Genomic DNA, 26,585 nt, shown 5'->3' on the forward strand with positions numbered 1-26,585 from the left:
AGAGGGGGAGGGGGGTTTAAGATTGACGGTAGGTTGCTCCGCAGGAACTGAATGTGGTTGTCAAACCATGGTGACGGTCAAAGTAGAGTTTTTGACAAAACTAGCCCTCTTCCAATTTAAAACTGAGCTTGTTTTACTGTACCTGAGAGTGAAATGCTCTTCTTATTGATATTTTAGCTTAGGAGAGGAATGATATACTCAACGTCTTCTTTTTAGGTATAACGCTAATCTCACCATCGTTTTATGTGTGACAAAAAAATAATAATAATAAGACAGACTTAATTGAGTATTTTATTTGAAAATTTTGAAATAAAACTGCTGATAAATTTGGCGTGTGTGTATATATATATATAACACTGATAGATTAGCATTTTATTTTGTCAACTTTCAATGTAAATATTGAACTCATTAACTTTTCTATCTAAAAATAAAATATGACAACTATAATAAAAATGACTCCTTTTCATATTAAGTTTAGAGAATGATCCATTTTCAATTTAAAAAAAAAAAGAAGAGAAAAAGTTTGAGACAGACTAGTTTGTTAAAAATCCATCAATGTGCAAAGTTTCAAGGCAAATTTGGAGGAGATTTTAACTATTTTAAGTCCGCCAAATTTAAAAATTTAAATACGAAACTGTGTGAATCATAAAATTATTGATTAGGTGTGGTGTTTTCTCTCCGAAAGGGTGTGAATGATAATAAAAGTAAAAGGTGTGATGGTTATAAATTTTCTAAGATTGAATTACTCTCAAATTCTAAGATGGTAGAGATAGTTTGATTTATCTTAAGATTCATTCGCTGCGAAAAATATTGGCACTAATGAAACACCATTACTTTAGATGAACGATTTAACGGTTAAACATAAACACCATTACTTAAATACTTAAGTTTGAAATACACAGAGGCACATTAAAATGTAGCTAAACCAAAAGAATATTTGTTTAATTTTGTAGTCAAAGCAGCTGACCTAAAGTTGTAGACACATATCAAGAGAGGCCAAAGAGTTCAACTCCACCATTGAAAATAGATGCTTAATCCCACACACAGTTTCAAATTGTCAAAATTACGGTTTCATCTTTCTAAGACAAAGAAAATATGGTAACTATCAAATTAATATGGTCGCAGTTATAGACTTTTGACTATGCATAAAACTTCAGAGGAAAAATGGCAGTATATACTTTGCCTATTTCACAGACTTCCATCAAATAATGAACTTTTACTATCAAAATGCAGCCTCACATAAAGAGTTTACTTTAGGCCAAGAAAGAAAGAGAAAAGGCTTCTATTAGGGACTAAAGTACGGGTTAAAACTTATCTGATAATACATCACATCCATTCCGGATACAAATTCAGCTACGAATATTAAATAGATAACAAATTTTAAAATCATATATTTACTAAATAGATATGAATAATTTTCAGATCCAGATGAATCCTAAACGAATATGAATACAAACCAAACCGAACCGGATCCAGATACGAAACAAAAAAAATTCAGTAGTCTAAGGAATTAAACATACCTGTTCACATCTATGTAATGCTATAAATCAATAGATTTTGTTATCTATTAAACAAAACATGCCAAATCAAACATCTCTTTTTGTGAAGCTCATAACATACTTCATCAGTATCCACCAGATTACTGAAAAATTTAGCATTATGGATCTGATAATGAAACAGACACAAAGTCACATGATAAAGAATTATGGATCTGACAATAAAACCCTAATACTCAAACAAATATATGAAAATCACTGAATTTTTCGGTAGTGGAACGACAGCAAAGCTCAAGCAATACAAATATATAACTGCCACTAATTTCAAGCTCAGGCAATCCTCAGCAGAACACCACCAAGCGAAATTCACATACTACCTCATAAAGCAGACATAAAGAACATGATTTCAATAGCATAAACCATTTGGAACACTAGAAATCATAATTATATAGAACCAATTCCAAAAATATAAACCTCATCTGGTTTTAAGATTAATAGATCACTAATGCAGCACAACCTGAAAGATAAACAGTTGTCTTTGAAAAAAGATGTCTTTCAAAATAAGCAGATGTATAACATAAACACCAAAAACATGCAACTGGGTTAATTAGGTGTCGTCCAGAGTGTAACCAGGAATAGTATTCTTGACCCAAAGCAAGTGCCAGATTTGGAGCTATATTGTCCCCATGGTGGACTACTCACCAGACTACTCAGAATTGAGATGGGGTGCCATCTGACACAGTCAGCAACTGGCGGGTGAAGAAAGAGGTTGGAGGCAGAAGTCCATCGGAGACTGCAACTGACAAGTGAATAGGAAGAAGGCGGAGATCAGCTAGTAAAGACTGAAGTGGTTAAACTATCGAAGAATGAGGGGGTGACGAGGTAGGGTTTCATGGCAGCTATGAGATGAAGAGTAGAGACAAAGAGGCCGCGAGGGAGTGACTGTGAGGGTCATGTATGAGTTAATGGGTAAGGTTTATTATTTACTATACGAGTAAACGGACATTCGCTATCTGTATCCATATCTGAAAAACCCCTACTCAACTCGTAAACGTATCCATATCTGATTTGTTTTGCAAAAACTACCCATATCCATATCTGGGTTGGGTAAGTGAAAATATATCTGGTCCAGGTTGGATCGGAGTTGGTCTGACCCATTACGCTAGACTAACATCATCAAGAAGTATGAGCTGAATCAACCACTTAATTTAGGCAATATACACAAATCAATAGCAAGAAAAGAAAGAGAAATATGCTATCTTTGCAGAAAGACGATCCAAATTCCAATCTTATTAAATTCATCCACTCAAAAACATTATACAAAAAGCAGCTTATTTGCTGCCCAGGCAGGTTCAACGATGATCCAAAAGGCATGCTTTTGATTGCTAGACATTTGTTAATTACAAATTGTCATCCAACAGGGAGACTCTAATATTCACAAGCATTTTTTCTGTTTATAAGAGATGGTGCAGAGTCTTTTCTACTGTAACATGAACTAAGGAAGTTTGAGCCACTGGCACATGGTCTACCATCTGCAACTCCAATGGTTTTGGTAACTATGAGCAATTCCAATAATTTCAGTAATTCCGCTCATCTTTGCCTAACCCACTAGGTAGTTGATCAGACAAGGATGATACATGAAATGAGCCTATGACTATCTGCAGGATACCAAACTGTCATTAAAACCTTTTGGCATCAATCCATTAAGAATTGAAAGTATGCCTAAGAAAATTCTCTGCATCCTTTGAGTAAACAAGAATTACTTTGATTAGTAGTAATTCATAACTACCATTTGTAACTTACTTTTTGGAGAATCAATCACTTTACAAGGAAACAAGATGAGAATTGAATTTTAAATTCTTGCAAAAAATAAATAAATACCTTACTGGTGGACAATATCCAGAAGTTCAATGTTTTCGCTTTAGAGGATAAACTGCTACCTCTTTGCTTTTCTTGCGAGGTAGCGTTCACGCGCTGCCTGAATTTTACTATCCAAATTGCTGGCTTGGTTTGAATCTGCTTCCTTCTTGGGTGAGCAGCTTGTTTTTTCCTCAGTAGGTTCACATCCATCAGATCTGCCAGAACCACCACTGTGAAGTTCAACCGTTCATTAGATCTCAAGTAACAAATCTAGCAAGTAAAATAAGCAAATTACAGTGTTGAAACTAACTAATAATCAAACAACCAAGATAATTCATGCATAAACATATATCTTCAGTTCCACAACTTATTTATGAATATTACCTCAGTTTGTTTGTGTCTAATTTCTCTAGCTTCTTTAAGATGGGTAGGACCCATGCCATTTCAACTGAACAGACATTTCTCATGAAAGGGCGAGACGTATTTATTAGTTCATGGTATAAAACATAGTCTGGTAAGTGGCCATTTTCATCAGATTCCAACACAGAAGAAGGATGCACCTGTAAGACAAGCGTGATGAGGTACAGAATTAATGTAATTTTATGGATGCACGCCAGGTGATGCAAGTAGAACTTGAAATATGCCCATGAAAATTCTATCAGAATGTCACCTGTATAACATCCCACTGAACCACTACAGGACGATTTGTTGCCCCTATTGGTTTCAACTTTTATGTTTTAAAACCAAAAGAGTACCAGCTCAGGATTACATAGAGCAAGAGGCATAATCTGCTTAAATAATTTCCCCATTTCTGCTGCATTTGCTTCTGAGTTTTCTTTTCCTTATTGTTTCTGTGAGGTGGGGTGGCAATTCTTTTTGTGTGTTGCTTGCTCTTGATAAATAAACTTACAACCCTATCATGAACAGTCTCTCCCTTATAGTATTCTCGATTTAGATTATAGAGACTCTTTCTCATTCCTAAACTACAGGTTCAATTGTAAATCCAATAAAAAAATGCACGAGACAAAAGTCGCAATAAGAAAATATGGATCCTACATATTACAATAACAACAAGCTGTGAATGCCAACTATTTGATGTTCGTGATATTGATCCTTTTCCTCCATTCGGTTCTATTTTAAACGTTAGATACTTTCGGATCCATTTTCATAGTTTATCTTGAAAAAGTTATATGCTGCCTATCAAGCTACTTAATGGAACAATCCTCCTTTATCCAGGCCAGGTACCAGCTGTTGAAAGATATCGATGTAAGAGGCCACAATTTGGTGGTACTTATAAATATTAACTGATTCATGTTCTGAACTACTTGCTCTTATACATACTCCTTATATGAGATAAAATATAAGCAACTCCAGTAAAAAAGGTAAGGAGACCTGCACTAGCTGTGATCTGTAACCAACAGTACGGTAGCCATTATGATGCAGCATTCTTTCAGCCAGTTGATAACCATAGCCAATGCATAAAGCTTTCCTCAACTTTTTGTAGTCATGGTCACTCTTTTTCTGTCTTAAGCTTGACTGTACATCCGACGGACCTGAATTTGGAAAATTTAGCAATATTAACTTTTGAGAAGAAAAAGGTACTAGTAGTATTATGAGAGCTGTGATAATTGAACAGTAAAACTATAGTTAGAAATCTTGATGCGAATCCGAAATATAAAGTGAAATGACGGTTGTTAGTGAATCAAAGAAGAATTTGCAAGGTGAACTGATTATGGTTCTCCCCAACATAATAGGTGTGTTAGAGACTCATACTGGACATGATTTCTTATGTGGAGATATGAATGAATTGAAACTGACCTTTGGCTATCTTTTGTATAATCTGAGATAATTGCTTCCTAACGTTCTTGCTGAAAATCATGCTACGTGCCTACAGAACGTCAAAGCAATCTGTTGAATAACATCTCATAATTGGGCAAAACATAGTCATCAATTCTGAAGCAGCAAATATCTTCAGATTAAGAATCAGGTTAGAAAGTGAAAAGCCAGTTCTATTTTCCTTTTACCATCATAGCTAGCAACTTGCATGACACGGTATCAATAATATTATCTTATGCTAGCTAAACATCTAAAAGAATTAAACTTTAATAGTTGTTATAATGACTTGACAAATATAGGCATCTTAGCTATTGTCAGAGATGACTATGGGCAACAAATTGTTCTATTGAAATAAGAAGGCTATTCTCTATTTAAATTTTCCATGAAAATTAATTTTTATCTGCTGTGGCACCTGCAAGTCATTATCAGAGCACCACCTAGGATCATAATCAGCTTGGTCCCAACTTTCATATATCTGAAGCAACTGAATATGATCCCCCCAGCCAGAGCCATCAGGAAGTTTTGATTGTCGTTTCCTCTTAGTCTCCTTGTTCTTACTGCATATAGCAGAAACAGCATTAGTGACGTAGTATGGAACATCTTCGGTGTTGAATATAATACATCATAAAAGAATCATTAACTCAGGTAAGAGGAGACTCTCTGAATGATAGGTTAGGCATGAAGGCTTAAGACTGAAAAAGAAATATTAGTGATCTAGGTAGTACCTCCTAGATGGATGCACTGTAATTTCTGCTGATAAAGTAGCTGCAACAGTCAGTGCCTGGGCCAAACATCCCAGCTCATTTGCCTCAATTAAAGTCCTTGAAAGAGATGGCTCCAAAGGAAGCTCTGCACAACAAGAGGTATGCAGGATAAACAAATGAACCTGACAGGATGCCACATATACACCATATATATATTTCTTCATTCCAGCACTAAAAAGCCTAAGAATTTGGAATTCCTCTCAGGATATTTGTTCTTTAACATTTTCACCCGTCACAGACTTGTCATATATTATGCTTGTTAAACACAAGATAGAAGAAAATTAAACAACAAGAAGCCATGAAACCCAACCATTCCAGGTCAATTCTATGGATTCTTATCTTCCATTCAGCTATGTTTAATGTAAAATTCTTTCTTATATTGAATACTATCATTTTAAGCAAAATACTGACCAGCCATAGTTCGCCCAACCACTGTTATTTTCCCATTTTCATCAATTGCATCAATGAGGTATAACTGCCTCAAAGCATCTTCTAGTGATTCACCTGCAGGAAAGAAGAAAAAAATTTATCAAAAGGTATAAGATCAAGACAAATATCTTGTTAAATTTGTTTTTACATTAATAATATGACTTATTACATAGCTGTCTAATGCTTTCTTTTAAAAAGCCTTGGTATCTAGTGAAATTATTGAAACAAATGATCTATAGTGTAAAAATTAAAAAATAAAAATAAAAATAAAACAAAGTGAATGGGTCTTCTCTTACGTGATGGTGGATCAAGAAAATCAAACTTTAAGATATCAATGTCAGGAAGATTTAGAGATTTCAGGTATAGAACACTTCCAGCAAGAGATGACCGCTGAATTTCAGGGATGGATGCATCGAGAAACTCCTCGTTATAGACAGAAGAGGGGTATAACCTGTAACATCTGCCAGGACGAGTTCTCCCGGCTCGCCCAGCACGCTGATCAGCTTGCACTCTGCAACAGATTTAAACATCAGACTCTAGAAAGAATTTTAAGGCAGTTATTGTCTTAATACTCTTCACAGCTCGCATTAAGTATTGGCATTGTCATACTATATTCTTGCTCATCCAAAGAAGAAATTATTTAAAATCAAAAAGAAGGGATAAAAAGGAAACGTCAGTAAATGTCCAAACAATTAATGATTAAATTTTTAAGCACCAACACTTAAGTCTACAAAAGAAAGCATCAGAGGAAATCACAATGCATATATAGTAAGTTTTCAATTAAATCAAAACCAAATTAGAAGAACCACCTCAAAGGCTTGGAGAATGAGGTACTCAAACTGCTTACTTAGACAATTGGACCTACATAGGGCTGTCAAAGTAAAGCAGATCGGGCTTGGCTCAATCTCGGCTTGAATTGAGCTCAGCAGATCCTAAAGCCGAGCCTGAGTCAAACCCGGATCCCTTATTCTCAGCTTGATAAGCTCGGCTAATAAATTTTTATTAACATATGCATATTCATAGCCATTAGATCTTTGATCCAACAGTTCACATCTCTCCCTAGTATTACTAAATCTCACTCAAACCCTAACACTCTCGTATCTCAATCTCCACAGTCCTCTTCTAAGCATCCTCCTCCTCCAAGCCTCCTCCATTGAGTTCTTGGTACCTATTCCACCTTAATTCTACATTAATTGCCATTTTAATCTCTCCACCTTTATCAATCACTTCTTTGCAATTTCTTAACTCTAAACAGGGACAACTATTACTTACTTTGCAAGCTCACTACCCAACTCTCATGCACCGCTCTGCGACCTCTTTGACCCCACCTCCCACTGCCTTGGTAATGCAACTCAAAATTGCGAATAAATGTTAGAGAACATGTGATCAAATGAATGAAAGCTAATTGAATTCAGTAATACAGATAGCAAAACAGGTAAATGATCATAAAGTCTTCTATTAACAAATAAACAAGTTTAAATCCAGTTCAGCTTAAACTTAAAAAACCAGCAAATCTGAAATTTATGACAAGATATGGCAAAAGAGGGCAATAGATTCACTATTAGACTTAGGATAACCAAGAGCGAGCTATTGATAGGTTTAGGTTTGAGTCTCACCCGATGTGAAAAATAGTGTATAGCCTTAAGCCTTGCCTTCGAATTCAGCTCCAAGTACCAATAGTTGGAAATCCCTTAAGACAACAGTAAATACATGGAAATGAATCTCACCCAATGTGAAAAATAGTGTATAGCCTTAAGCCTAGCCTCCGAATTCAACTCCGAGCACCGATAGCTGGAAATCCCTTAAGACAACAGTAAATGCATGGAAATGGAGTATAGTGATAAGGTAGATTAACACAAAACTCACGAGAATTATGTGAGACTTATAGAGATGACATAAAAGGTGGAAACCCACAAAGACTGGGGGAGGGAGTAGAGTAGAATAAAGAATGGAGGAGAGGTTTATGTGAAGAAGATAAGTGTTTGATAACCTTCCAAAGATGATCCACCACTAGGGTCTGCATAAGGTTTATAAAGAGAGAGAGAGAGACAAAAGGTTTTTTTGGGGAGGTCCAAAGATTAAGAAGTTTTGGGGTTAGATTAGAAAGTTAAGGAGTTTTGTTAGGAAGTCCAAAGGTTCTTTTTTTTTTTTACGAAGTCCAGAGATTGAGAAGTTGAGTTATGTTGGGAAGTCCAGAGGTTAAGAAGAAATCTGGAGCTTTCTAGAGGATCCTCAAAAAGTTTGAGGCAACCCACTAACCTAACCTAGACTATCCTGAATTGAGTACCTAATATATTAACCGATCCAAGGCCAAGCAAAATGGTGTGGACATCCCCCACACATTAGGCTAATATAAGAGATAATTACACTCACACCACTAAATTATTGCTCTTTTTTATTTTCACTCCCTCACTCTTGTTTCCTAAAAAAGACTCTAAACTCTTCAAAATCATCAAAGTGGTCCTTCTGTTAGTCATCTGTTAGAAATTTGATTAGAATTATAACCCATGCATGTCATGTGCCTACTCTTACCTTCATTAATGGCACAATTGACCTTATTTTAGAGGGAATAAAATAATCTATGTATTTTTAGAGGGGCAAAAAAGTCATTTTGCCCTTTCTTTTAACGTCATTTAATGTTTGCTGATGTTCAGGCGGTCGCTTTGTAGGGAAAAAAAAAGTGGGGGTGAAAGTGAAAGAGAGTAATAGTTTAAGGGGTGAAAGTGTAATTATCCACTAATATTATAATTGTTCAAATAAAGCAACTAATAATCTAATTAGAAGTTAATGTCACGTCACTTGGAGTCTTTAGTGAAGATGCAACTCTACTCTCTCTCTCTCTACCTTATCGACGGCTCTGCCAACATCAAGATGAGCGCTCCCATCCACAGCACTGACCAATTCATCAAAGTACCCAAGGACGTGTGCCTAATTGAAGAGCTTTATGAGACCAACAAAGAGGAGAGATTCACTACTGGGGAGGAGTTTGTGTCTCATAAAAGTCTATACAAGTTTTCGGATAAAGTTGCAATCCAAATAGCTTCATTTCTAATTATCATCAAACAGAGTCGAGTCCACGAAAGCTATGTCGAGTGACCCAAGTGGAGAATGCAAAGATCATCCTCAACATGATCCCTATCTTTTGCAGCACCATCATCCTCTCTTGTGCAACTCCAAACCTTCTCAATTAAGAAAGCTTGTATAAGGCTTGAGCTCGGTGCAGCTCGGCTCAACTTGAGCTAAGCCGAGCCTAAATAAAAACTTATTTAATGTCTCGTGGGTGATCATAACAAAAACTGAAATTCCATTCTTTCTATAGTTCATTTTACATATAACAACTCCATTAATAGGTCTATAGGCATGAGTCCATTTGAAGTTATCCATAGTTTTATAGCTTGTGGACATTTATACCTTCTCCCCCATCTCATCTCATTTTAGAGTCTCTGAATTTGTAGAAACATTCCATATTATGTCCATTCATTATATCAAAAAATTAACAAGCGAATCGAAACTAAAAATCTTCAATATAAACTATAGGTCGATTTGCATAGACGTTTTAAGGAATTTCATGTTAGAGACTATCCCATGGTTCATGTCGGACTCGAGAAGTTTCCATCGGGAACCACAAGGAAATTGCAAGCCTATAATGTTTGACCTTTACAGATATTAAAATGTGTAGGACCTAATGCTTATGTTATAGATATTCCATCTTATTATGCCATTAGTTCCACTTCTAATATTAAATATTTAATTGCTTATAAACCTCCCACAACCATCTCTGAGGATCCTTATGATACAGATACTTCCATCCTTCCAAATATACTTGCTTTTACGTAATGATCCCCTTTATAGGTTCGATTGTCACAAGATATTGGCGTGGTTAGGGCTCTCTGTTGATCGAGAGGGTGGCCATGCGTGTAGGTGGAAATGGTGGTGGCGGTGCTAGGTGATGGTGGCGATGGCGATGCTCGATGATGGTGGCAAACTAGGGTTGGTGGTGAAGTTTAATTAGCAGCTACTCCTAATGCAAGAAAATAATCATGTTCATCAATGATTCAATTGATGCACGCTGCATATCTTATAGGCGGCTATCCTAAGCAGATCTATAACCTAACCTGTTCAATCCCAATTAACTATTCAATAAACTTAAGTTCTTTTTACAAATTTAGAAATGCAAATAAGAAAGATAACTAGGCCTAATGCCCATGGTGACCTGTATGACCCTGGTGGGTGTGCTTAAACAAGTCAGATGTTGGGTAGAATTCAGTCCATTATACTTCACCACACTTCCGTACACCTTGGCTTCAAGTTGTAAAGTCAAGAAAACGCTACAGTCGACCCACTAGTCCACTTAATCAGCACCTATCATTACTCGACCTTGGACTCAAACTTGTCGCTTAGCCAAGACCCTGAGCGGGCTCGGCATCTCTTCATCTGCATTTGTCTCAGATAGCTGGTCTAACACCTCCTCATTAGGTCCAACCAAAGCCCGCAATGCTAACACGTGAAAGACAAGATGCACTCTTGAGTCTGTGGGTGGGTCTAGCTTGTATGCAACTGAACCAAGTTGCGCTAGCACTTGAAAGGGTCCAAAGCAAAGATCTCGGCCAAATACTACTCTAAACACATGTTGACTCATTCGATTTGGTTGTATTTGTGGGTGGTAGGCCAAACCCAATTTGAGCTCCGTCCCCTGCAGACGAGCCAGCTTGGACCAGAACCCACTAATGAAGATGGGTCCCGACCCGACACTATGGTCCGAGGAACTCTATGAACCGCACCACATCACGCATAAAGATCTCAACCACAGTATGAGCCATATAGGGACCGTGGATCCTAGTTTCGACCGATCCCGATCCCGGCTTGACTGGTTTCGAACGGATAGACCGATCTCGTTGGAGATAGGTACGGGTAAAAGAGAGGAAAGAGAAGAAACAATAGGAGGGAGAGGGAAAAAGAGAGGAAAGATAAGGGAGAGACGTGAAAAAAAAAAAAACAATGCTGGAGGGAGAGAGATGGTAGTCGGTGCGAGTGAGGGAGAGGGAGAGGATGAGTAAGATAGTTTATGGAAGAGAGTTTGATGGGAGAGAGTTAGTGGGAGAGAGTTTGATAAAAAAGAATTAGTGAGAGAAGATAAGATATTTTTTCACTTGTGTGAGAGGGAGAGAGAGTGTAAGTCGTAGAAAAAGGGAGAAAATAAGATTGAGAAATCGTATTTATTTTTTAGTTTTTAGATTTTATATCTAAATTATTTATATTTATATCTTATTATTATTTTTCTAAAAAGTTAAAAAAAATTTTGTATTTTAAAAATTATTTTAAAATATAAGCCAATATGGATGGCTGATCCAAATCCAAATTCCACTACTTGGAACCTCAATAAAGATGCCCAAGTGCGCTGAAATGAGCATACCTTATTAGTCGATCAACCACAACCATGAAAACTAGCTTATTGTGGACCATTGGTAAGCCATTGATGAAGTCCATTGACAAGTCCTCCCACACTCACTTCGGAATGGGCAGCAGCTGTAGAAAACCCGCGAGCTTGGTGGCATCGGTCTTGACGCATTGGCAAGTGTCACACGCCTTGACGAAGGCCTTAACGCCCATCTTCAGTCCTATCCAGTAGCAATTAAGTCTGATTCTTTTGTAGGTCCGAAATATGCCTTCATGGCTGGCAGTGGGAGAGTCATGGAAGAACCAGATTAGATCTAATCACAAGCTTGAGTCTGGTGGATTTTGGATTCAGCCTTGGTGCAATACTAGTCTGTCGCAGGCCTTGTAGGCGGGGTCGGCCTCACCTTGTGCTACCTGGTCGAACACCTTTTGAGGTTGGGATTGGTTTGTGTGACAACCCAAACCCAATCTAAAAATGGATGGAAAGGTTGGACTCGTCATGGCGATCACTTCGACGAACTCGGTTTGGCGCGATAGAGTTTCGGCTGCCTCGTTCTCGCTGCCCTTCTTATAGACTAGGTCGTAATCGTAGCCAAAAAGCTTAGCAAGCCACTTTTACTGTGCTAGTGTGTGGATGCATTGCCCAAGAAGGTAAAGCAAGCTATGCTGGTTGGTTTGCACCATAAACCGTCAACCAAGGAGGTAAGGTCTCCATTTGCTAACCGTGAGGACAACAGTTAGCATCTCCTGCTCGTATATGCTCAGTTGACGTTTTTCCTCAGATAGGGCCTTGCTTAGATAAGCAATGGATCGCCCATCCTGCACCAAGATTGTACCCAAGCCTGTGCCCAATGCGTCACACTTGACCACAAAGGTCTTGGTGAAGTCAGGTAGGGCAAGAACCGGTGCACTCGTCATCGCCTTCTTCAGTTCCACAAACGCCATCTCGGTCTTCTCCGACCATCCAAAACTATTCTTACACAACAGGGAAGTCAGTGGTGCAGCAATGCATCCATAGCCTTAGATAAATCAGCGGGTAGTAACCGGTAAGCCCGAGAAAACCCCACAACTTCAAGGCGCTCGATCGCGGCCACCGCACCATTGCTGCTATCATCTCGGGGACAACCTCTACACCAGCAACAGAGATGTAGTGGCCAAGGTAGTCAATTGATAGCTGAGCCCAAGTGCATTTGCTTCAATTGACCCACGACCCATTCTCCTTTAGGATCTCCAATAGCAATCGCAGGTGACTTAGATGGCCGGTCCAGGTCCTGTTATAGACAAGAATTCTCGTAAGAAAATACCAACATATACCGACAAAGGAGGGGCCGAAACAAGTCATTCATCATCCTTTCAAAGGTGACGGGGGCATTGATGAGATTGAACGGCATCACAAGAAACTAGTAATGCCTGTCATGTGTGCAAAAGACATGTTCCTGGTGTGCACTCTTATTTGATGATACCTCACACGAAGGTCTAGCTTAGTGAAGACAATTGCACCAGCAAGCCTTCTTCATCATGCCCTCCATCTGTAGAGTGCGTGGAGCTCGTGTGCTCGAGTAAGCATGCAAGCTTATCTCAGCGTGCACGTCCTTCTCCTCCGAGTCCGTGGCTAATTCCTCCACCACGACATTTTCCCATGCCTCGTCTTCTTTACCTCCTCGTCCACCATGAGGAGCATAATGGTCAAGGGCTGCCTCTTGCACTTGTGCCCGAAGCTAAACCTTTCGGGTGAACCTCCTATTGCTGCTGCCACGCAGTCCTTCCCCCTCGGTTAGTGGTGCTCGAGGTGGTGCATGAGGAGTGGGATATGACAGGATGGCAAGTCCAGCCCAAGGCTCAGTCTAAACGCCACTAATCTGGCTAGGGCACATGTGCGGGTAGCTCTCCCCTCCAAAGTCTAGCCCAAGCTTCGATAAGGTCCTCAAAGATTGATGTGAGCATCATCTTCAATTTGACCAAAATAAAGTTGCTTGAGTCCAATTTTGATCTAATTGAGCTAATTAGGCTCAACTTATTTTCACATTTAATTTGTTGAGTCGATTTTAATTCAAATGATCAATTGAATTAATCAAATGATAGATATGGTAAACCTATATGTGGGGGAGTCCGCATTGAGTTATTACCTAAATTGGGTTAGTCAATTTAGGTAAGATCAAATCAATTAGGGTCCTATTAGAAAATTAGTTCCTATTAGAATCTCAATTGATAGTTATGGTAAACTTATATATGGGGGACGTCCATATTGATTTATTACCTAAATTGGATTAGTCAATTTAGATAAGATGATCAATTAGAGTCTTATTAGGAAATAAGTTCCTATTACAGTCAGCTAGAATCAAAGTTGTTAACATATTTAAGGGTTATTGCATAAAAAACAAGAGACGATGGAATAAGATTTATTTGAATCTCTTATTTTCTCTCCTGCGGTCTTCTTCTATCCCTTTCTCTCCCTTTCTGCTACTCTATCTTAGGATTCTCCTTTAATCTCTTCTACTTCCTCTTTAAACTTTTCTCCTTCTTCAATCTCTAATTTTCATTAGTTACTTTCCAGAAGATTTCAGTAGTGAAAGAGAATCTTTGGGTGCCCGAACATAAAGAGAAAGACATGGTTTCAAAGTAAAAGCATTACTATTCTATTTATTAGTAAACCTAAACTCTAAAATCCTTTCTTATACCATATTTTAGGTCTTTCTACTATCAATATACCGATTTGAGAGTTGAGAAAGTTACTGCCTTATCTAAGTGGTTTTCTCTCCTTCCATCTAGTAGTGATCATTTTAATTGATTGACTTATTATCAGTTATTGTTTACTATATTTTATTTTAGTTACTTGTTTTGGCCGATTGTTCTCCAAAACATTGCATTCATACTAGATTTGCAATAAAGATGCTTGAGCTTCTTCTCCATCATGGATACACACAGTTCAAACTGGAAGATGGAAGTCCAGCCCAAGGTTCATTCTGGAAGATGGATTAACCTATGGAATAAATATGATTCCATCTAAGGAGAAAAATATTGCAGGACAATTCATCTCTTTTCTGTTTTTATCTTCTTTGTCATCCCCCATTTATTACTTTCTAGTCCCACTTTGAACCCTTTGTATCTTATTCTTTTATCATTTCTCTAATGTCAGAGATATTTGATTATATCAGAATGGTACAAGTCCCAAAGATATTATAAGCACCATACTCAATCATCAAATGCCAAATATTATCTATCCCAACAAATATGACGTGGAATGGTCACAGAATTTGCTCTGAGGACCAAAAGTCTTATGCTTCTCAGTTCTCACAAGGTGTTCATAAGTTTCCTCCTGTCCAGGATACAATTAAGAAAATACTAGAGCAATGTTACATTGATTAGTCTCTATGCATAAAATTATTAACATAAATATATAAACAAAGTGACAATGAAAGCAATATAGAATATTACTCTACAAACATATGAACTGATGTCAGATTTGACGTACTTGCTAATTTGCACAACATCAAGGGAATACATTCCAGTGGATGGATTGTACTGCCGTTGCTTCACATATCCAGAATCAATCACATACCTAGCACAAATAGAAAAGAGAAGCAGCTGAGAAAATTTAAACAATAATAATATAATAAAGAGTAATATTGCGTGGCAGAAGTTTGATTTAATTTAACAGCAGCAAATTGTTCCTTCTAAGGATTCATACAAAATTACTAACAGTTACTAGTTTTTCACTTCAGGCAAGTGAAAATTCAAAATGTATAAAGAACCCAAGGAAATGGCACCAAGAAGCTCTAGTCAATTAAACTGTACTCCACAGATGTAAGAACAACAAAGAGTTTGCCCATATTAAGATTGTGTTTATAAAACTTGATGTTTCAAGATAATGAAGATTGAGACAAAATCCACAATTAGGGGGCAGCTCGCAGCTGGGGAAGAAGAAAATTATGAGGGAATATAAGAATTTAATGTATATGATACGAACCAAGTCAGACCGGATCGTATCATGAAAATATTGGGCTCGATGAATTGAGCTTATTTATCTCTTAATTGATTCATGCTTATGTAAGACCTTATGGCAAGTCTAGTTAAATCGTATAAGCAACTAAGATAAGTTTAATTAAATCATATAAGCTACTAAGGCAAATTTAATTAAGTCATGTAAGCTTCTAAAACAAGTCCTAGTTCGAGTCGTTTAAGCTTTTAGAACTAAGTCTGAGTAAGACTCATTGTACCTGACCTCTATACATAGAGGGGCTGGGCTTTAAGAATCAGAACATATAATTATCCAAGCATTAAGAATTAATTGAGTTTAAGTATTTTCTTATTATCGCATTTACCATTTTCATCGTAACCATTAGATCGTCTTTATCTTCATATGAATAGATCATAACCGTAAAACTCTTCCAAGCACCCAAATTCTAGCCACCACCTTCCTCCAACAGCTACTCTACTATACGTCCGCCCCCACCACAGTTGGTCATCCGCCACCCTCCGATGACTGCCGCAACGTCGAATATTTACTATTCTGCCCTATTCTGACATTGGTCAACTATTTTAATAATATCTTTTCATCTAGATATTCGATTGACGTAAAACTAAAGTCATTAGTACCCTAACTCACGAGGCTGCCACCGTCTAAATTTTTATGATTTATTATGTCCGTATCAGTCCAGATCTGGTTCGTAACATAACTAATTGTTACTGACCAGTGTCAAGGCCTGAAACGAGTCATTGATCGCAGTTTGAATCTCCTTCGAGTTCTCATTCAATTCAGCCAAAAGTTCTTTGAATAACGCCTTCGCCCATGCTGGTGGCTCGTCATCGACAATTGCTGGTGGTGCCGAGAAAACCCCCACAGGGATGGAGACGAGTTCTTGATCCTTCATGGCTGCTATCTCTCCTAGGTTAGCTTTGGATCACGCATTCACCATTGTCCGAGGAACGTCGGCTCTGATTGTTACAAATCAGATCTGGCCCATAACAGTATAGTAAACATAGGTCAGGACTTCCGAGTTCTAAAAGCTCAATTCCACATTAGACCAATACTTTCTGCATAAAATATCATAAGGCACTTATGTGATACAACTCAATATGTTCAGGTACTCTATGTCAAGGATGGATGTGTCACTGGCACAAACCGTGCTAACCACCGGCCAACACGGCTATGCAAGTGCCGCGGCACTTGTCAGTCGTGCTGCAAAAGAGAGAAAAAGATAAGAAATTACTCACCTTCACCCTTCAACGCTCGCCGTCGCCGCTCATCGCTCATCGCTCGCTAAGTCGCCATCACCACTTGCTGCCGCCCCGAGCTCGCGCCGCTAACGGGTGCAAGCGATGGAAGGTCGAGCGACGGTGATGGCAAGCAACGATCGGCAATGGCAAGCTCAATGATGAGGTTGATGGCGAGCGGAGAAACCGCTAGAAAGGTGCAACACCCCTTGCCAGGTGTCGGTATGCCGTCGGCACGGCCATCGTTGCTCTATATACCCTATTGCCAAGATTCTTTTAATGGACAATGGTTAAGTTCGATCTACGAATGACAATTAACCAGTGAAGAAAAAGTACAATTCTAAATTCCCAGGATAAAGATGATTTGCTCATAACATTTAAGATCGGTTATATGGATCCTTCTTCTCCATTCATCTCTATTTAGTGGAACAACTTGTGTCAAATTAAACACTATCATATATTTTCTCAGTAATTTGTCCCTATGTTGGTCTTGGCCTTCCCATCTACCGACAAATATGTGAAAATGAAATTGTTCAAAAAGCCTTGCAATACTTAATATTAGAAATATTGTTCATAAAATCTAAAGTAAGATTAGGTAGGTTTTGGCAAAAGTGAACTTAATAGTTGTTAGAATGTAAAATATAAAAATCATCATTCTCTAACAGTTCAAACTTTAAGAGTAGTTTGTGAGTTAATATAGTAACAAAACAAAGATCCTATATTCAAATCTTGATAGACTGATACGATCTCCCCTTTGACTAAGGTTTAATCTATCCCGTTTTCAGATATAGACAGAATCTTGCACGGAACTTTAGAAGAAGATTCCTGAAGATATAGCCATCGGATCAACGTAAAATTTTGATAGGTCGTAGCCCTAAAAAAGAGCTTTCCAACGAATCTAATTTCAGAAGAATCAGACGACGGGATCCGAAGATATCTTCAGGCAACTAAGGGAACATCAGGGAGTCCATTATTTGGATCTGTGGATGAAGGCACGGGATCCTAGGTGGATTATAGAGGTGGTAAACCGACGATAATAGGGTGGCACCGGTGAGTAAGGTGGTGGTGGAAGGATTATGGATGATAGAAAAGATTAGGGCGAGGATAGAGAAATTTGAAGAAGGGAGGAATGAACCACCCCTAAGGGACTAGGGTGAGTAGCCGGTCGAGGGAGGCTAGAAGCGACGAAGCCGGGGGATAAGGGAACGAGAGAGAAGAAGAAGAAGAAGATTAGAGCAAAAACTCAATTCATTCAATATCCTCTTTTTGGTTACCATCCACAACTTAAGAGGCTAACCAAACAATTCAAAGATGACAATTATTAACCTTCGAAACGATAGATTTTCGCCGACCGCGTTCGAATGCACCAAATGCATTCTCTGTATTTGTAAACGCTTGCAGGCATTTACAAGTGCGTTTGAACACACCCACCTACGTTCGAACACACCCACCCACGTTCAAACACAACTTACAAGGATCTTATTTTTTTTCTCTGAATAAAACACTAAAACAATAAGAAAAAACACTCATAAGATGTATCCATACTCGAGATGACATCGGTGAAGTCTGAATCATATCATACACCCAATGACCCATCTATCTATTGTTTAAAATATAAAATCTTCATCTGTTTAAGTTAAGTCTGCTTCTTTAACCTATTAAAATATTTTAAGCCTAGGGAGACTATCAGAATATAAAAAATAATTAAAACTACCATTCTCTAACAGCTTAAGATTTTCAAGTAGTTAATAAGTTAACACTATTAAACCAGTAAAATTTAACAAAGGCATAGTCATACTTTTATAGTCAATTTCTTTTTTTATTTTGCTTAGCTTTTCAAACAAACAAGTCTTAAGCAGATAAAGATATAAAAGTGTACTGTAAAAGAAGCAAGATTTTGACAACTCGTATCACATGATTACATGAAAGAAAAAAACATATAAAAGACGTAACATATGTAAAGATAAAGGGGGAAAAAAACAAAATGTTTGGAAAATTCAAAGTCAATTATAATTGCATATACTTGCTCCTTACACGACACCATCAACAGTCAAAGAAGTTTCAGCTATATTTGTGGCAACAATGAATCTCCTACAGTCTGGTGGTGTTTGAGAAAATACTCGCACCTATTTGAAATAGAAAAGGCATGAGGCTACAGCCATAACATTATAAAGATTATTCTACAAAAACAAAGACAAAGCACCACAATTTACCAACTAATGCAATGAAAGTATGAAACAACATGCAATAGTTTAAATACTTTAACAGTTAATTTGATTAAACAAGAATTCATGTTCAAGATGACTAATAAAGAGAGAGAACAAACTATAGTACACCAAAAGGCAGCAATATCCTTAATTTACTACCAATGACATGTGGGAAGACCAAATATTAATTGTGCACTTATACTGATATAATTTGCATTACACATAGAAAAACTCTTCAAAATCTAGTCTATGTTCAGGACAGACCGAAAGAGGGCTAATCTCCTACAACACTGGACAAATGCAACAGATTCTTAGAGTATCAGCAAGACAAACTGAGGCTGCAAACATATAGTAAAACAACAAAACAGATCAGGTTTGTTTGAGATGCAAAGTAGGACAGTTGTGCCTTCCCAAAGTGAACATTATTAAAGAGGTAACACCCGCATAATTAGTGATAATTATGCGATGGAAGTCTACAATGTTAAGATTAATATGCTAACCAACATGAATTCTCTAACTTCATAATCCACTGGGTGAAATAGAACTAAATCACACATCAACTAGTTATCCATATTTACTCATTGAAGTACTTGTATTGATCAAAGAAACATATAAGATATAAATATATGATGAAAGTTAATGCTCATAACGTGAGCTATCAAATAGCAAATGAACTTTTCCTCACTTCCATAGCCATTAATAGGTGAATCATAGATGATCATAAAGATTTTATACAACTTGAACTTCTAAGTGCCTTAAAGATTATCTCTCATGAAATGAAAATATTAAACTATTTTATAGTAGATACTATGTTGAGTTATGTTTCTCTCACTATTAACTACACAAGATAGTAAGTGTTTTTCTTCGTAGAAGAGCAGAAAAGCTCTTACTTTACAGGATACACACAGTTAATCAACCCATTATTAGGGATTTACTCACAATAGCCTCACGTCCACTCTATACAGTGCTTGCTAGAGAGAATTAGGGGCAAGGAGGGTCAAGTTGCACAGCAATACTTCAAAGACACATAGATACAGGTGGATATGATTGATACCATGGTTTAAGACCTTTAAAATTAGATAGGCTATTCGACTTAGTAAGACACACTACTCACTAGTGACTGAAATGAAATGTTTATGTTAATCTGTCATCAATATATAAAAGAAATCAATGGTAGCTTCTGATGACCTTTAAAATTAGATAATAATATTGACATGGGTAGCAGCAAAATCTCAAAAATTTCTGCATCAGATTACAATAATAGTTCAAAAGAATGATGTGAAACTTACTGTTCGCTATAATAAGCATTGATGTTATAAAGGGTTGTTTCGTTCAAGGAAGGCCAAGCTAGCATTGTTTGGTTCAAGGAAGGTCGTTCTAGTCAGTATGCCACGAGTCACGTGAGGTGCAAAACGAATTTTATTGATTTGAAATAAGTTCTATTGATCTAAAATGGATTCATTATAGTGGTAAACCTAAAATATTCTATAGAGCCATTGTTTTTACATTCAATTAGATATTAGTTTTCATTATTAAACTATTATTAACTACTGATTGTATTCAATCATATTACACAAGATTCTAAGTATCGAAATCGAGATCACGATCGGCCATTCAAAAAAACAATACGTATCAGTGGTATTAACCATCCGTGCTACCTATATTTTAAAATATATATTAAAATATAGAAAAATTCTAAAATTTTAGGAAAATAATAATAAGATAAAAATATAAATTAATCATATATGAAATCTAAAAAATAAATATTATTTTCTCAATCTCTCTCTCTCCCTTTGTACCACTTACACTCTCTTTACTCCTCTCACACAAATTAAAAAAAAAAGTTCTACCCTCTCCCACTAACTCTCTCTTATTGACTACTAGAAAAAAAACCTCACGACTCCCTAACTCCCTCTCCAACTCCCTCCTCTCTCTCTCTATCTCTCTTATTAAATCTCTCCTTAGTTATTAGTTTATTACTACTTCCCTTATAATAAGAAGTAACAAAGGGAAGGAACATGGCAGCTAAGGAGATGACAAGATCATCATATATAATTGCCATCACGAGGTGCAAAATTGGAACTAGAATAAGTAGAGGTTCAAACACCAAATAAGTGTGCTTAGCATGCACACTTGAAATAATATGAGGAGTGTAATTACCTGCATCTCAGGTGGCAAAGAACCATGCAGTGGAAGGACTAGGGCATCCATACAAGAACCTTCCTCAAGATTTTGAACTCTTTCCTCCAATTTTGACACCATTTTGTCAATGTCATCCTGAAAGTAATGGTGATTTTCACTTTGAAACAAATAAGTTCACAAAAAGTGGCTAAATGCCATTAAAAAGTACATGAAAAAGAGACAAAAACAAATTAGCCTCTATAGCATGATAACCTCAGTTATAAAGGATAAAGAATTTGCAATTTAAAAATTACCAACCTGTCCTGTCATAAATATTAAAATATCCCCTGGTGGTTCTTTTACATGGATGTCTGTTAAAAATGATACAACTAGTTAATGGGAAAGAAGAAAGTTTTAAGGCTTCAAATCATAAATAACTAACAATATTTCAATATTTTACCAAATGTTGAGCAACAACAAGTATATCTTAACATATGTTTTGCGGGCGTACCCCAACACACACACACGACAAAGAGAGTAGAAATATTCCCCCTAAGTTGCCGAGACAGGCTTAGATTCAATGTTGTCTATTCCAGTATGCTCTCCATATTCCTTCTATAAAAATCATGCATAATCGTGCACAGCGGAAGTATCTCACAAGTTATCTCTCTCAATACTTCACTTATAATAGGCATACTTGGTAAAGTTGATAGTTGGTAAAATACTCGGCCAACCTTTCTACATCAGTGTTAAATGACAACCTAATATGAACAGTTCAAGTAGCACGAATATGCAGGTAACTAGTAACTGTTTAAGTATCTACAATGATATGATAGATAGTCTTATAGGTACTCAAAACTAACCTTGGCATCATTTTACAACTTCAGCCAAACATTAGAACCATTAGTGCCAACAATATCTGGCCAGTGACAATCCTATTAAGGAGATAAATTACAAAAGTATAAGTTCGTATCATACCAAGAGCAGTTTTGAGAGAAGATTCAAGAAAATTTGTAGGGCGTTCTCTGCTGTACAACTTTTGCACAGGAAATAAGGTCCCTGGTATATTCAGTATAGGGCATCCTGAGAAGAATTTTGACACCTTCACACCATCCAGGGTTGCAGAAGTAATGAGAACTTTTAAATTTGTAGCACGTGTCTTAATCAAACATTTCATCAGACCCAAGAGTATATCACTGCCACAGAAAGACACGTAGAAACACACCAACACCAATTAATAGATATCTATATTTGCAGATGGCAAATATAATACAAAGTACAAACTGACGGCTAAAATTATAGATATCGATAACTAACAAATATTCCAATCTACAATGTCTCTTTTGCACATAAAGCATGACTTAATTGATAAACTTGAAAGGAAAATGGCAATCTTCCGCATATACAATGGTTTAATTGCAGGTAAAGGCTCTGTCTGCAAAAAAGTTGACATCAGTTTGCAGTTGGGTGCTGAAACACTTTCTAATAGAAGGTCCGCAAACATGGAAAAAAAAATGAACCTCAGAACCAATTTAATTTAATAACTCAACTATGCTAGCTCAGTAAGCCAATTGAAACTATTGCAACCATCCTGAAGGAAAACAGTAGCAGAAGACTGACTTACTCACCAGCTGGAGAGAACAAGGGGAAAAGAACTACTTATCAGACTCTAAACAAGAGTTGCTTAATTAAGGTCAGAACTGCTTCACAGCTTCACTAGTTACTACAGAAAGTAGCTTATCACAACTTTTGCAGCTACTTGAGTTTGTTTGTTTGGTTTATTTCAGAGATTACCAAAAAGAATATTGGAGAAAAAATGTTTCAGGTCCGACTCATGAGATTATCAGGAAAAAACATAAAGTACAGAATTCAAGCGTTTGAAAAGGATAACCATATTTTTTTTCAGTTGAAATAACTATTCACAGTGAGAATATTTTAAAATTGAAAAAACTATAAACATCATCTAGAATTTCAGATTCTGTCACCATGGACTAATCAAAGCTAAGCTTTATGCATCTACTATGGGTAGCCACAACCAAAAGGTGAATTTCCATACGTGTTGAGACTACGTTCATGAGCTTCATCCAAGATAATAACCGAATATTGATTCAATTCTGGATTTGATAGGCTCTCACGAAGAAGACAACCATCGGTTAGATACCTGAGGATTTCATGACACATAAGTTGTTTCAGAAATGTGATGCTACACATATTGTTAAATTATGATAAAATAAAAATCTTACCAGAGACATAGAAATGAATGCTTACTTAATGCAAGTTTTATCTGAAGTTCGGTCTTCAAACCGAATGGCATAACCCACTTCCTCTCCGAGTGTAACACCAAGTTCATGTGCAACCCTCCTATGAACAAAGCGAAATGTTCAAGCAAACTCTATACATTTACAAACGTGATAAATTTAACATATCTGACAGCAAGTAAACCTATAAATTCATCTGCATAGTGTGTGGTAGTCCATTGAATCAATCGTCCTTAAGACAAGAAGACAGCAACAATACTTTCAGTGGATAATTTTCTTTTCAAAAAAATTTTAAATTGCTTTTTACAACAGAACTGTTTTACTTGGTCAGTATTTTGCTTGTTAGCAGTTGTACTGATTCTAGGCAGTCTACTATCTGAATATTCGTAGCTCACATTTTATTTGATCTGCCATTTCAGTGCTTCATGTTTCCACTAGCATATTTCAGCATGAGTTAATGTCAGTAAGGCTCAAAATATGGACGACAAGTACACACATACACATAAAGGACGAATTTGGGGGAAAACAGTGAATGTAACCTTGAGTGGTGGACTGATATGGAATCCATCCAGCCTAAGCTTGTCATCCTTCTAGTATTGCACTGATATCTTCTTTTCATGAATATTTCCAAACAATAGCCCACCAGTGCTCAAGTATTGGTTTCCAAGTATGCACTTAAATACTGCAACATCGCAAACTTAGATCTCGACAGGCTAAAAGCAAAGCTCTTCATGATAGGTCATAGGTTGCAGAACATTCTTCCTGCCACTAAAGAGGTTGCAACGTTTCACAAAAGGTAGTAAAGTTCTAGCAAGGCAATTGGATATGTCAGATTAACCGTTTCCAAAGAGGCTTTTCCCAAGCTAACGATCCAATAGACTTCGTGAGTAACAAACATAACTAAAATATCAACCTATTTTCTGCACCATAAAGATCAAAATGCTGCTTTGAAACCTGAAAGTATGACATTGTGGGAGCTCAGATACTCCATATAAAATCTAAGCATTTCAAAACACAATCTTTATTATCTACTTCTTCATCGTCCTCCTACTACTCTTCAAATATCAAACAAATTTCTCAATGGAATCAAAATTGAAAACTTTCATCAGATGAGATTTCACCTCGAAACAGAGACGGCGGCGACTCTTCGAGGTTGGGTGACGGCGATGATGCCGGAACGGGTATAGCCTCTCCGGTGCAAGATTTGGGACAGCTGTGTGCTCTTCCCGGAGCCAGTCTCCCCAATGATGACGACTACCGGATTCGCCTCCACCGTCTCCGCTATCTTATCCTCGAATTCTAAGACGGGGAGAGTCGCCATGGGAGGAGAAAGACGAGATGGTTGGGTTCAAGTAGAGTCTAGGGTTTTAAATTTCTTTTTTCCCGGTGAAGAATGTCGATAGGCTATTATTATCGCCGACTCGCAACGCTTTCTCCTTTTGCCTATTTTTTCACCTTCTTATTTCTTCCTTATTTTTCTCCTATCACTCACTAGTCTTCTATAAGCTTATGAGCAATGATTTCATCCTTAAATAAATTAAAGGGTATATAAGATAATTTACATATACAACTTAGAATAATTGATAAAAAAAATCAGAATTTAAGTATTTTCTTATTGTTTATTTTTATAACTGTTTCCTTAATAATAGGAATGTCAACTTCTACCGATTTATTATTTTTTTTATTTTTTATAAAAAAAATGGATAGCTAAGATAGAAATAAAATATGACCAATTTACCCTTATAATTTAGAAAAGCGAATGGTACTTCCGGTTAATTTTGTTTGGTATCATCTAGTCTCAACCATTTAATTAGGAGAGAGAAATTAATAGTTTTTATTTAATTATTTAGCTAAGTTTATTACATCACGACGCCCTCTGACACTCTGCTGGCATATATATAAAATGGAAAACTGCAATAACTTAAAAAGACAATTTTTCTTTGTAAAATTCTCATTTGTATCTTATTTAAGTCTTTATATAAAGTAAAAAGAAAAATTAGTTATTACGATTTCTAAATATTTTATCTAGATATTTAGGAGACTAGAGATAAAACTAAACTCTTAAATACCTCTTTAGCTAGATAAAGTCACATGTGAAATTTTGATTTTTTCCAAAGTCAATAAAAATAGTTATTAATTATCCGTTTAACAATACAGTAGTGGATAGGTACCATACCATATCTTGAATCTAACTTCATATATCACTTCATTTTAGATCAAATTTTTAATAGCTACATATCACTTCCATCTTAATAACTATTATTAAGCCATTTCCTCAGAAATTTTGTTTAAAAAATTAACTAACTAATTAGATGGATAAACATGCCATTAATTTTTTTTTTCTTCCCCTCAAGGATAATAGATAAAGAGAGGGTTATACATTACCAAATTTGAAGAATATTAATGCTAGTTTTACATAGATAAATATTTTGCAGATAATAGAGGCTTCAGTTTTGCACTCACAATTGTTTCGGCTTGCCCAAAAGAAGGCTCAATAGCTCAAATTTGCCCATACATGGAAGTTTTATAATCCAATATAGACTCATGCCAATGGTTTTCTCTGTATTATTCTTGGAGGTGAGAGGTTAAGCAACAATAGACAACCATCTAATTATAAGGAGATGAATACTGGGCAGCAAAGATTGCATTTAGGCCCCGTTAAGTTAACTCGTAGAATAAAGGTGGAATAAACACAAGACATAAATAATCTAATTTTTAACACAAGAAGAAGAGGGCTAATACTAGTATAAACTATCCTAATGGATAGTTTAGTTCAATACTAGTATAAGGTATAATAATTACTTTTGATATGATATACAAGTTGATGTTAAAATAATGAAATTATATTAGGAATTTGTGATGTTTGAACCCAATGATAAAAACGCCTTTTGACTATGCAGGGTATTATCCTACAATATTATACGAAGTTATAACCTCACACTTGGGTATACAGGTTTTATTCCACACTATTGTGTGGGGTTATAACCTCACACTAGATATAGT

The 26,585-nt window shown here is 36.6% G+C and overlaps 1 protein-coding gene across 6 annotated transcripts; it reads right to left on the bottom strand.

The window, feature by feature from the left end:
- Positions 1-10: 10 nt before the first annotated feature.
- On the bottom strand, positions 11-25,055 carry LOC140778503 (probable pre-mRNA-splicing factor ATP-dependent RNA helicase DEAH4). 6 transcript variants are annotated; one of them, XM_073123293.1, is made up of 18 exons: positions 24,704-24,812; positions 24,122-24,350; positions 23,568-23,685; positions 23,381-23,485; positions 22,303-22,520; positions 21,643-21,695; positions 21,364-21,480; positions 19,031-19,122; positions 15,255-15,341; positions 6,682-6,896; positions 6,368-6,460; positions 5,918-6,041; positions 5,605-5,749; positions 5,175-5,244; positions 4,749-4,909; positions 3,741-3,916; positions 3,378-3,586; positions 2,755-3,154 (listed from the first exon to the last, which is right to left on the bottom strand). In XM_073123293.1, exons 3-17 carry the CDS (start codon positions 23,672-23,674, stop codon positions 3,433-3,435), a joined length of 1,917 nt encoding a protein of 638 aa, XP_072979394.1. In that variant the 5' UTR covers positions 23,675-23,685; positions 24,122-24,350; positions 24,704-24,812; the 3' UTR covers positions 2,755-3,154; positions 3,378-3,432. The 6 variants fall into 6 exon arrangements, with proteins under 6 accessions (XP_072979369.1, XP_072979394.1, XP_072979380.1 ...); XM_073123279.1 differs by having other exon boundaries at positions 23,593-23,685; positions 24,704-24,811; XM_073123268.1 differs by lacking the exons at positions 2,755-3,154; positions 24,122-24,350 and adding an exon at positions 11-142 and having other exon boundaries at positions 23,593-23,685; positions 24,704-25,055.
- Between the last annotated feature and the right edge of the window lie 1,530 nt (positions 25,056-26,585).

The sequence above is a fragment of the Typha angustifolia genome, chromosome 3, assembly GCF_048772165.1.
Source record: "Typha angustifolia cultivar Huaian chromosome 3, ASM4877216v1, whole genome shotgun sequence".
In the NCBI taxonomy this organism is placed as follows: Eukaryota; Viridiplantae; Streptophyta; class Magnoliopsida; order Poales; family Typhaceae; genus Typha; species Typha angustifolia.